A 12,649-nucleotide genomic window follows, 5' to 3' on the forward strand; every position below is an offset into this window, starting at 1 on the left:
AAATAATATATAAAAATCATCTTAAAATTAAATAATTATAAATAATAATATTAAATTTTTTATAATTAATTAAAGCGTGAATGACATGATAAGAGTCTCTTTCAGTTTAATCAGACATTTTAGGTTTGAATTTAATCCTGAGTATATAACATTTTTAATTTTTTAAAAAAAAATTATTGTCTATTATAATTCTCAGAGATACGAAGGATTAATCTCCGCAAATGCGCACACAATTATTTAATTTATTAAAAAACAATTTGTAAATTTTTTTTAACAATTAAGTACTTATGAGCCATTTGTCTTGAACGGTTTCAAAATCAACTTTCCTCTAGAGATGAATACTTACCATATTGTCATCATTTTCTTGCTCCAAATGATTACTTTTGTAAAACCACTTTCATTCCATTACCAAACCTTTAAATATGATGATGTAAAACTAGAAGGAGATGCTTCATTGTTATATTCATACATTCAACTTACTTCAACCACAAGGTACCAAAGCAATGCTTATAGTGTTGGAAGAGTCACATGTTTTGAACCATTACATCTATGGGACAAAACCACAAGAAAACTCACCGATTTCACTACTCAATTCTCCTTTATAATTTATTCGAACGAAACCGGTTTCGGAGATGGATTAGCATTTTTCTTGGCAGATCCAGAGCTTCCACTTCTTGATCATATGAAAGAAGGTGGTGGACTTGGTCTTGTTGATAAATATCAACTATTGAATTCAAGTCAGTATTCATTTGTGGCAGTTGAGTTTGATACACATCAAAATCCTTGGGATCCTTCAGGTATACATGTAGGTATAAACTTGAATTCTATGATGTCTCAGAAAACTAAACCATGGTTGATAGATATTAAGAATAAGAAAGGCTATTATTCTTGTAAAATCGAGTATAATTCGAGTGTTCGTGATTTGAAAGTTTCGTTCACCGGAAACATTGTTGATGGTAAGCCTGTGAAAAGTTACATGAAGTATAATGTTGATCTGAGGGATTACTTACCTGAGAAGGTTATCTTTGGTTTCTCGGCTGCTACTGGACTTATGTTCGAGATGAATACGTTAAAATCATGGTCATTTAATTCGAGTTTAGAGAATGATAAGAAAATTGCTTCTTCAATCCCTTCAAATCTTGAACCTTCACCAATCCCGAATAGTCCTGAACCAGATAGTAAAAAACGTACTATATTAGGACTCGGAGTTGGTGTAGGTATAGCGGCGATTTTACTTGTTTTAGGATGGTTTTGTATCTTAATATGGAAGAGGATGAAAGGAGAAAAAGAAGATTCGATTTTCGATATGAAAATGGACGATGAATTTCAGAAGGGAACCGGGCCTAAAAAGTTTTGCTATAATAAACTCGCGACAGCAACGAATAACTTCGAAGAAACGCAAAAGATAGGACAAGGTGGTTTCGGGGGCGTTTACAAAGGCTATTTGAAGGAAATAGATTCGAACGTTGCTATAAAGAGGATATCGAAAGAATCTAAACAAGGAATAAAGGAATACGCGACGGAGGTGAAGATCATAAGCAAACTTAGGCATAGGAATTTAGTTCAACTAATTGGTTGGTGTCACATGAAAAAAGATTTCCTTCTTATATATGAGTTCATGCAAAATGGTAGCTTAGATTCTCATCTATATCGCGGTAAAAGCGTATTGGCATGGGAAATGAGGTACAATATTGCAATGGATTTGGCTTCTGCATTGTTGTATCTTCATGAAGAATGGGAACAATGTGTGCTTCATAGAGACATAAAATCAAGTAACATAATGTTGGACTATAATTTCAATGCTAAGCTCGGCGATTTCGGGTTGGCTAGGTTGGTTGATCATCAGAAAGTATCACAATTAGAAACCACAGTTGTAGCAGGTACAATGGGATACATAGCACCCGAATATTTCACAACAGGAAAAGCTACTAAGGAATCTGATATATATAGTTTTGGCATTGTTTCATTGGAGTTGGTTAGCGGAAGAAAACCGATTGATCTTTACGCGAAAGAGGATCAAGTGAGTATATTTGATTGGGTTGTGGAGCTTTATAGATTAGGAAAGTTACTCGAAGTCGCGGACAGGAAACTCGAGGGTGTGTTTGATGCGGAACAAATGGAACGGTTAGTGGTTATTGGACTTTGGTGTGCAAATCCAAATAATTCATTTAGGCCAAGTGTGAGACAAGTGATTCAAGTGCTTAAATTTGAAGCTCCTTTACCAATTCTACCACAGAAGATGTTTGAGTCAGTTTATCCTACTGCTATAAGCACAATTTTTGATCCAGTTTCTTTTCCTTCTGAGGCTTACATTGACAGTTCATAAACAGATATAGAAGAATAGTTTGATCAAGTGAGGGGTTTTTTGATGTAGGGAAAGATCATGTTTTATAAGTTTGAATGTGGTGGTGAAATTTCATTAAGCCATTGTTTGGTGGTTATATGTGACTTTTTGCAATTGTGTGTTAAGAACCATTTAGATTCTATGTGTGTGCATTTGTGTTCTATGATTGTGAAACAATTAAAAGTCATTCTTCTTCACGTGTGCATTTGGTGGTTATATGTGAATTTTGAAAAATAGTTTTGTCCTAATATAACTAACATTTTCAATTTTAAGTATAATATTATCTTTTTGTAAATTTTATTCTATAATTAATATTGTTTGCGTAATTCTAATTTATATTTATAGTAATTGATTCAGAAAAGTCTTTCTTTTTCACGTGTGTTAGGAGTGATCGAGAATCACATCACGAACTGTAGGACATTCTATTAGTTTTAGTTTAATCTTCTAATTTTGGTTTGGAGTGTGTATTTGCAAATACTCTATTGCTCAAATTAGTAACAGCAAGTGTAAAATTTTAGGTTAGAATAGTATATATATGTACATTGTTTTTTGGATTTAAATAAGTCTTATTATTTTAAAAAGAAAAAAAATTAACCAAATGTTATAATTTTCTGGACAACATAATCATTTTTATAAAACACATTAATTTTTTCAAATTCCATATATTTCGATGTTAAACAAGCATAAAATAAATTATTCAATTTTTCTTATTTTTAATTTATCAAATATTCATTTTTATATAACTTTTTTAATGCATATATATTAAATAATTTTAATATTTCCTATGAATAGTGCAGTTTTAAATTTCATTTTTTTGGATAATATTATAAATAATTTTAAAATTTATTACTTATAGTGCAATTTTAAAATAGATTGGTTTTAATTTATACAAAAATCAAAGACAAAGACAAATCAATTGTTATTTATGTATTTTATTCATATTTTTTATTCATTTTGTATCAAATATTTATTTTTCTATAATTTTATAAATGCATCTATATTACATAAATTGTTGCTATGTATAATTTGTTACAAATAGGACCCATGCATGGCACATGTCAGAGATATAGTGTAACAAAAATATATATTATTAAAGATTAAAACATAGTCAAAATCATAATTTTAAAAAAAATCTCATAATTAATTTTTATAATAACTATTTAAAATAACTTTAAACTGAAATGATATTTAAAATTTTTACATCAAAAAAAGGTTATAATAACATGATTAAAAAAATATTTTAAAAATATCTATTTAAATAAAATTTAAGTTAATTTTTTTATTTAAATTATTTGTAAATATTTTCAAACCTAACCATATAATAATACAAAAATCATTTTAAGAAAAACTGAAACAAACCAATCCAAAATATAATAAATATTTAAGTGAGATGAACATTTTAAGGGAAAAGTACAACTTACAAATAATAAAATGTTGAAAAAAATATTTTAAATTAAAAAAATCAAACACACATTTTAAAATAATAGTTTTAGGATTAAAATACACAAAGTTTGGTCAAAATAAATGAATAGAAATAATAGTTTTAGGATTTTCATCCCAATCTTTCTTCATATCATCATCATTGCTTTTTCATATTATTTTAATGAAATACTCATTTTTCTATAACTTTATAAATGCGTCTATATTAAATAATTTGTTGCTATGGACAATTTGTTACAAATATTAAATAGGACCCATACATCACATAGCTTAGAGATCTAGTATAACATAAATATAAAGATTAAAACACATGTGAAATTACAATTTTTTAATTAAAAAAATCTCAAAAAGTAATTTTTATAAAAAAAACCATTTAAAATAGCTTCAAACTTAAATAATTTTTAAAATTTTAATATCCATAAAAATTTATAATAACTAAATAAAAAAATTTAAAAATAACTATTTAAATAAATTTTTATTTAAAGGTTTTAATTTTTAATTTTTTATAAAACATTAAAAAACAATGTAACGATATAAAAATTATTTTATAAAATAGCTAAAACATATCCAAAATATAATATATTTAAGTGAGATGAAATATTTTAAGCAGAAAGTACAACTTATAATTAATAAAATATTGAACAAAATCTTTTAAATAAAAATAATAAATCAAATACACATTTTAAAATAATAGTTTTAGGATTAAAATACACAAGATTAGTCAAAATAAATATACATTTTAAAATAATATTTTTAGTCTTGTCCAAAAAAAGTTTAGCATTTTCTCATTAAAATACAGTCAAAATAAATATATATACATTTTAAAATAATATTTTTAGACTAACCATAAAAAGTTTAGCATTTTGTCATTAAAATACACAAGTTTGGTCAAAATAAATAAATACACATTTTAAAATATTATTTTTAGACTTTACCAAAAAAAAAAAAGTTTAGCATTCATTAAAATACGCAAGTTTGGTCAAAATAAAAAATAAAAATAGGGATCATGAGGTTTAGGGGTGGAAATAGGTTGGGCCGAGTTAGGCTTTGCTAAGCCTGAGCCTGGCCTGCCAAAAAAACTGAAGCCTAAGCCTGACATGTAGCCTGTCGTAGGCTTATTTTTAGGCCTGAGTCTGACTTTTTTGAAGGTTTGGTTAGCTTGTTATCCTACATAAAAGCTTATTTATTTTATACATATGTATATAAGCATTTAAAATGATGTTTAAATAGACTAACTAACTAAAAAAGCAAGAGACTGAAAATTTGTTTGTATTGACTTATTTTAACTTACCTATTAACATTAATTATGTGAGACTATTTGTTTAAGAGAACTTATGAAAACAAACATTAATGATGTGAGACTATTTGTGTAAGAGAACTTGTGAAAACAATGTTCATGACGTGTTTTTATCTTATTTTCACAAGGTCTTCAAGATAATCAAGTTTTATTTATATATTTTAATTCAAATAACAAAACATAACATAATGATAATAAAAAATTATTCATATTTATTTAAATAGGTCGGCCTGATAGGCTTAAAAACTTTGCTTAGGGCCTGATGCCTAACCTTTTTAACTATATAGGCTTATAAAAAAGCCTAAGTCTTTTCTATTTAAAAAATAAGTGTGGTCTGGCCTGAACCTATATAGGCTAGCCTGTAGGCCCTTGTTATCGGTCTGACCTATTTCCACCCCTAAGGAGGTTGTGATGATAATAAATGATTGAGATTTATTCTTACATTTTTTTTGTTTTTCCATTTTCTTACTAATAAGCATTTTTCTTTTTAAGAGAGTAGTTCTATTTAGTACTAAAATTACAATTTTAGGATTAAATACACAAGTTTGGTAAAAAAAATAAATACACATTTTAAAATAATATTTTTAAGATTAAAATACACAAATTTGGTCAAAATAAAAAATAAAAATAAATTTCAGTGTTTCTGTAATATTTCAGTCTATCCACTATTATTTGTTTTTCTCCCTCCAAAATCGTGTGGATCTCTGCAAAAAATTTCCCCTATACTCATCCATTCCCATTTCTTTCTCCATCCCAATCTTTCTTCTTCATCATCATCGCTTTTTCATTTTTCTCCGATCTAAATTTCATTATTGATCTTCAATTTGTGATTTGAAAAGATCTAGGGTTCTACTACCAGCGCATTTATTCCTTTCCGACATAGAATCTATTCAAACACCTAATCTGCATCTGTTTTTTGATCTTTGTTCGCTTTGATTTGATTTGTTGATTAGAGATACATTTGATTTTTGATGAGAATGGAGGTTGCTAGCGATGTGGCATCATTGGATGTTGAATTGTTGCAGCTACCAGAGGTGTCTACTATCGGACTCAAGTCTAATTTCACCTTCGTCGAGACGCTTTATCAGCAGTGGCTTTCGCTTCCCGAAAGCAATCGGTTGGTATGTTTCGTTATAGATGTTGTTTGTTTGTTTCAATTTGATGAGATTCTTATTGTTTGTTTATTCATTGAAATTTGAAAGGAACGGTTAGGGTTAGATAATAATGAATCAATAATTAATAATCATTACGCTTAAGTTAATAGGAGTAGTAAAAAAAATTCACAAGATTTGTGTGAGATGTTCATTATTGTTATTACTATGTCAATAAAAGATTGCCATCATCATTGGATTCCGTGTATCTACCTCATTAGAAGTGAGAAATTAGTTAATTTCCCCAGATATCCTCATCATATTTAAGAAGTAATCATTGTTGTGAATTGCAAATTATGGAAAATAGTAGCATGCTAAATTATAGAGCACTGACACCTCTGAAAAAAGGCGTACCTGTGTCTGTGTCCGTATCAGACACCTTCACCGACATTTTGTGATTACATTTAATTTATTTATTTTCTCAAATTATTATTAGTATTGTTGTGTCGGTGTCGGAGTCGTGTTCTGGGTGTCTTTGCTTCACAGATAAATAATGTATTGTGGAACAATATTGGTTTGTTATTCTGCTATGCTAGAGCTGCTATTTGACAACACGGAGTGAATTTGAACGGTTATGTGTCACTCTCAATCTGTCTCTACTCTCTAGGCTTCAGAGTAGTCACTGGAACCTATTCTTGTTCTTGGAAGGACTATTCTAAATTCCTGCTGCCTACTCTCTCATGCCCTATGAATGATGTATCGATGATACTTAGAGCAGGCGAGTGAGATATTGGTTATCGAGTAGATGCCTTTTTATTTTTTATTGATGGGTTTCCTTAAACCGTTAATGTTTTTTGTTGAGCTCTCATGAATATCATGCGTGCATTTATTTTATTTTATTTGTGTCTAATTGGCTCTTTTGTGTAGGCAACCTCATTGCTAAATGATGTAAAGTCCGGTGTTCCGTTAAATGTCCCGGGTTGCTCAAGTCCAAATGCTTCTAGCAATTCTTTGCCTTCTATGTTTCCCGCTGGCACTGCACCACCTCTCTCACCAAGAAGTTCATCTGGATCCCCTCGCATAGTGAAACAGAGAGGCCCTTCTAATTTGGGTTCTTCTTTTAAAGTTGTTAGTGAGCCAGTTAAAGAAGTTATACCCCAGGTGAGGCTTATCAGATACGCTTGTCGATTCGCACCCTGTTTTCATTTTATGTTCATGCTTGTAACAAGTAGTTTTGTGCTTGCAGTTCTACTTTCAAAATGGGCGTCCTCCGCCCAATGAGCTGAAAGAACAATGCTTGCTTAGAGTCGACCATTTATTCTCCGATCACTCGCATGGGCTGCAGATACATGGTGAGATATCGCTCATAAATGGGTTATAGCCTGAAAGGCCAGTTGACAACTTGGGAAAAAAGGTTTCCAATTAGCAGCACACTCTAGCTGTTTAAGCAATTGCGCACCCTCCTGATTTTGACTAAAATTAACTTTTTTTAATGTTTCCATGAGACAAAAGTGAATATTTGTCTAATGTTCACTTTATAACATACAAAAGAGTTAATAATAGCTCGGTTCTGATTTTTCATTTTTCTATGGTATGTCAGAATTCAAGTCAGTTACCAAGGAAGTATGCAAGCTACCATCTTTTCTTTCCACATCTCTTTACAGAAAGATCGAAAATGGAGCTGGTATTGTGACAAGGTTTGTACTTTAAACTTTTGTAACTCAACTTGCATATTTCTCTGTTCCATGAACATGAGTGGTAGTTCTTGGATTTAGCTGTTTGAAAGGCTGTTGTCTCCAGTGTTGTAAACCGAGGATCGTGGAAAATAGAAGTTTGTTCAATTTCTGCTGCACAACAGTGCTTTGGCAGTCACTATTCGACAAAGTGTTGTACTAAGTAGCTTAATATGGAACAAAAGCGATTTGGTCAAAATGTTGTACTAAATAGCTTAATATGGAACAAAAGTGATTCGTTTAAATTCTACTATGCTATAATCCGCTATTTAACAACAATGGTTATCTTGAGATGCTGACAGCCTGGAATGCCATAACAATTGTTGTATGTTGATAAGGAATAGTACTACTGATTATTCAGAAAGGATAAGTGCTTTTAGGATTATATTACGAGGTTATCCCTGATTTAGAAATTGCTTAAAAATAGACGTATTCATGTTGAAATTATATGGCCGCGTGACTTAGGAAAATTTCACATCTTAAATTTAATATCGAATCTTTAGTGGCGGTTTGATAAAGGAAACTATTATCATTTAATAATGAAAAGAGCATTAAAGAAAAAAACAGAACCATTACTATCTCCGTCCGGCAAAATTTTCCCGGTCCCTTTTTGTAAGACCCTTTCCAATTAACAAGATATATTAATCACCTTTTCACAAAAATATAAGAATTACAATTTAATGATCTTGTTCGCTGTAGTTATTATTTCTTATTATTAGTATTACTTATGCTTTATTCTTTGATTTAATATTCCTTCAGGAAAGCATTTATTGATTATTGGATTAATGGCAACATGCTGACGATGGATATAGCGACCCAAATATTCACAATTTTGAAGCAACCACAGTTCAATTACCTTACTCAGGTTTGTTGCCTTTTCTGCTTTTCATTTCATGTATAATGTATCAAACATGTCATTTGTTCATTTTCCATTTGATACTAAATGAATTACCTATTTAGGGTCAAATTTATTGATCTTTTTGGCTTTATTATTATAATTACATCCATCCTTTTTGAGAACTATATTATACTTCATATCAGGATGATTTTAAACCTATACTGCGCGAGCTTTTGGCAACTCATCCTGGGCTGGAGTTCCTGCAGAGCACACCCGAGTTTCAAGAGAGATATGGTTTGTCTTCCATCTTGGTTATTGCTGTGCTTGCTTCACTGACTTATCCTTTTTATTAACGTGACCCTAATAATGGTTTCTGTCTTCGTATCATTTGTGTATGGTTTTTTTTTATACAATTTGTCGACAACAATATTATCCAACCCATTTTCTGTTAACACTATTTGTTAATCATCTTTACACTTTTCACATTCAATACCAGTCTTACCTCTTTGTCAGTGGTGCCATGCTCTCATGTACTTGCTTTTCTAATGGCCCAGCTGAAACCGTGATATATAGAATATATTACTTCATCAATAGATCAGGAAATGGCCGTCTTACCCTGAGGGAGCTGAAGCGTGGAAATATAATTGATGCGATGCAGCATGCCGATGAAGAAGAAGACATCAACAAAGTTTTGAGGTAGATATATTGTTTGAAAATGCCATTACCATGCCCTTTGATAAGTGACATTGGTTTCGTTTTTCAAAGGAACTAAATATACTTATATTGAAATGCAGTAATAAGTATGTTTGGACTCATTTATCTGCAGATACTTCTCGTATGAGCACTTTTATGTTATATACTGCAAGTTTTGGGAGCTGGATACAGATCATGATTTCTTGATAGACAAGGAGAATCTTATTAGATATGGCAATCATGCACTTACCTATCGAATTGTCGATAGAATATTTTCTCAGGTTGATGCACTTGCCACTTTTTTTTATATGATTTATAAGATCATTTGTTGATGACTCATATTTAAACTCTATCATCAGGTTCCAAGAAAGTTTACAAGCAAAGTTGAGGGAAAGATGGGATATGAAGATTTTGTTTATTTCATACTATCAGAAGAGGACAAAACATCTGAGCCAAGTCTTGAATATTGGTATTTCGTTTCCCATTCATTTTTCCGATTCATTTGTCACTTTGTCCTCTCTATTAAGATGTCACCAGATTAGTTGCTAATACTTGAGTTGTTTCCTTGTTTTCAACTACTTAAATAAAAGGAAAAAAACTTTCCTCATATTTGCATAGTAAACCAATCTACCAAACAGGTTTTGTTCTTTAAATAAAGGTTTTGCATTAAAAACAGTCCTCTGCGAATTCAATTCCCGCAGACAGACCCTTAGGGAAACATTAGAAAATTTACCCAGTTGGGGCTTATTAGCTATTGACTTTAACTCTGACTTGTCATGATTAGGTTTAAGTGTGTTGATTTGGACGGAAACGGAGTTCTTACAAGGAATGAACTGCAATTTTTCTACGAGGAGCAACTGCATCGAATGGAATGCATGGCTCAAGAACCCGTTCTTTTTGAAGACATACTGTGTCAAATAATTGACATGGTTAGATGTGAGGTTTGTTTTTCAATCTTCCTTTTATGATTGATTGGTCATGTTTCATTATGTCGTTAGGAATTCACATTAGGTGGAAAATGATGCAATTCGTTAAAAAGTTTGTTTTTTTTTCATGGAAGATGGCATATTCCAATATGCATATTTGGTTCTTCTCTTTTTTCCATCTTTGTTATTTGGTTGATTTCATATTATCCACTTAAACTTTATGACATCTTTATTTCCTGAATTTAAAATTAAAATATTCTTTCTGCAGAACGAAAGCTATATCACTCTGCGTGATCTGAAAGGTGGTAAACTCTCTGGAAGCATTTTCAATATCCTGTTCAATCTAAATAAGTTCATGGCCTTTGAAACTCGTGACCCATTTTTGATTCGCCAGGTACATGAATTGTTCAATAAAAGTTGATATATATTATTGTGCCATCATCATGATTGGCTTGTGTTGATTAGTTTTTTGACCACTTCGGTGTGTGAACAGGAACGTGAGAATCCTACGTTGACTGAGTGGGATCGCTTTGCTCACAGAGAATATATTAGGCTTTCAATGGAAGAAGATGTAGAGGATGTTTCTAATGGAAGTGCAGAAGTTTGGGATGAATCACTAGAAGCTCCCTTCTGACATCTTCTATGTAAGTTGAAATATGATGGTACAAAACCACTTTTACTTTGCATTACTGATAGAGCTCACTGATATAATTCGGTATGTATAATACATAATGCAGTTTATGAAAAAATATCAACACCCTAGATTGGATGTGCGGCCCTTGTGCAGAGATTGTAGAGTTGGGTCACCTTTGAGTCCTCCTCCATTGCACCTGCGAAATTGGAAAATTCCAAGGCTCGCCGCAATGGAATAATTTATTTTGGATGGGTGCAGGTAGTGACAGACATTGGGATGTTTATCATTGAAGTTTTGTTGCTTATACCAATTGTCCGTGTAAAGCGAGGTCATTTTTGCTAAGCGATTAGCCTTGAGTTGAATTAAATTAATTAGACGTTATCGAGTATGCTTGCTATACAAGCAACAGAAATTTAGATTTTTTTTTTTTAAATTTGTTTTAATGATCTAGTCCCTTTGGCCTATGATCAATTTATTTGTAGATTACATTTCCAATTTCCGGCCTCGTCTGCTATTCCTGCCGGCATATGAAGAATTCCTTTTTCATCTTTTCTTTTGCCTGTTAGGCCAATTAAAGAGTTTAATTGTGTATTGCTACCATTGCCATTTGTGTTCATGGATATGGTCAATTATTGAACTCGCAAATTCAGTTGTTCAATCTAATCCAATCTCCATTTGAACTCAACCCAATCGTTTTGATTTGAATCCAATGGTATATGATTACAGTGGCGGGTATGATATTTTGAACCCTCGAGCTCAACATGTTGACAAATTATCTCACACAATTCTTATTAAACATATATATATTTTTTAGTATAATATATTTTTTATTTACAGTAAAAACTTAAGTTTAAATCTACTTTATAAAAATTGATTTATTTATTCAAATTAAGATTTCCTTACCTTTAAGTTTTGTTATGTAACATGCATTTTTTTTTACCTTTCAAGTATTTAATGATGTTGAGAAAATAAAAGGTGTATTATTAGCGTAATTTTTTATTAAGTAGTTTAATGGTTGAAATTCACCTTTTAAAGGTAAATAGGTGGGATGTCGTATGTGTGAACCTACATCGTGGATTTAATATTTTTATGTTCGTATGTGTGAACCTCAATCCTGTATTTGATATTCTTATGAAGCTACTAATTAATTTGACTTAATAATGAGACTAAAGGAAATTCTTTTTGCATAAAAGTGATGTTTGTTTTTATTTGTGTATGTTTATTAAACTCTCAATATTTATATTTATGTATGATAAATTTTTAAGTAAGCTACTTTTTCATTTAAAATGATTTTTTGCTTATATATTATAAATTCAAATCAATCAAATTATCAATAACAATATTTGTTTCATTCAGTTGAGGATAAAAGTATGAAATTTGACACAATTCTATATAAAACTATAAAGTAATATAAATATTGAGTTTTATCCAATTAAACTAATTTCAACATTCTTAATTATTACAAATATAAAATGTTTTAGAGTAATGCTAACAAGTGCTTTAGGACACATATTAAGAAACATGTTAGCATTACCCACTGTTTTACAGTCAAACAACATTGTGGTACCTCTAAAGTTTAGTTCATTACTTCATTTTCATCTAGTATGTCAAATTTGTATATTCATTCATTAATATAAATAAATATAAATTTTA

General features: G+C 30.6%; 2 protein-coding genes across 2 annotated transcripts; both read left to right on the forward strand.

Moving 5' to 3' along the window:
* Window positions 1–373: 373 nt before the first annotated feature.
* LOC131615064 (L-type lectin-domain containing receptor kinase IX.1-like) lies at window positions 374–2,369 on the forward strand. The gene has a single exon (XM_058886578.1). The coding sequence runs from the start codon at window positions 374–376 to the stop codon at window positions 2,324–2,326; it is 1,953 nt and encodes a 650-aa protein (XP_058742561.1). The 3' UTR covers window positions 2,327–2,369.
* Window positions 2,370–5,735: 3,366 nt separating this feature from the next.
* LOC131610690 (probable serine/threonine protein phosphatase 2A regulatory subunit B''delta) lies at window positions 5,736–11,681 on the forward strand. Its single transcript, XM_058882714.1, has 13 exons — window positions 5,736–6,202; window positions 7,100–7,333; window positions 7,419–7,524; window positions 7,773–7,869; window positions 8,665–8,770; window positions 8,947–9,037; window positions 9,298–9,439; window positions 9,570–9,717; window positions 9,796–9,905; window positions 10,221–10,377; window positions 10,631–10,756; window positions 10,856–11,006; window positions 11,100–11,681. The coding sequence occupies exons 1-12, from the start codon at window positions 6,053–6,055 to the stop codon at window positions 10,994–10,996; spliced, it is 1,608 nt and encodes a 535-aa protein (XP_058738697.1). The 5' UTR covers window positions 5,736–6,052; the 3' UTR covers window positions 10,997–11,006; window positions 11,100–11,681.
* The last annotated feature ends 968 nt before the right edge of the window (window positions 11,682–12,649 follow it).

This window comes from Vicia villosa, linkage group LG6, assembly GCF_029867415.1.
Source record: "Vicia villosa cultivar HV-30 ecotype Madison, WI linkage group LG6, Vvil1.0, whole genome shotgun sequence".
Classification (NCBI taxonomy): domain Eukaryota; kingdom Viridiplantae; phylum Streptophyta; class Magnoliopsida; order Fabales; family Fabaceae; genus Vicia; species Vicia villosa.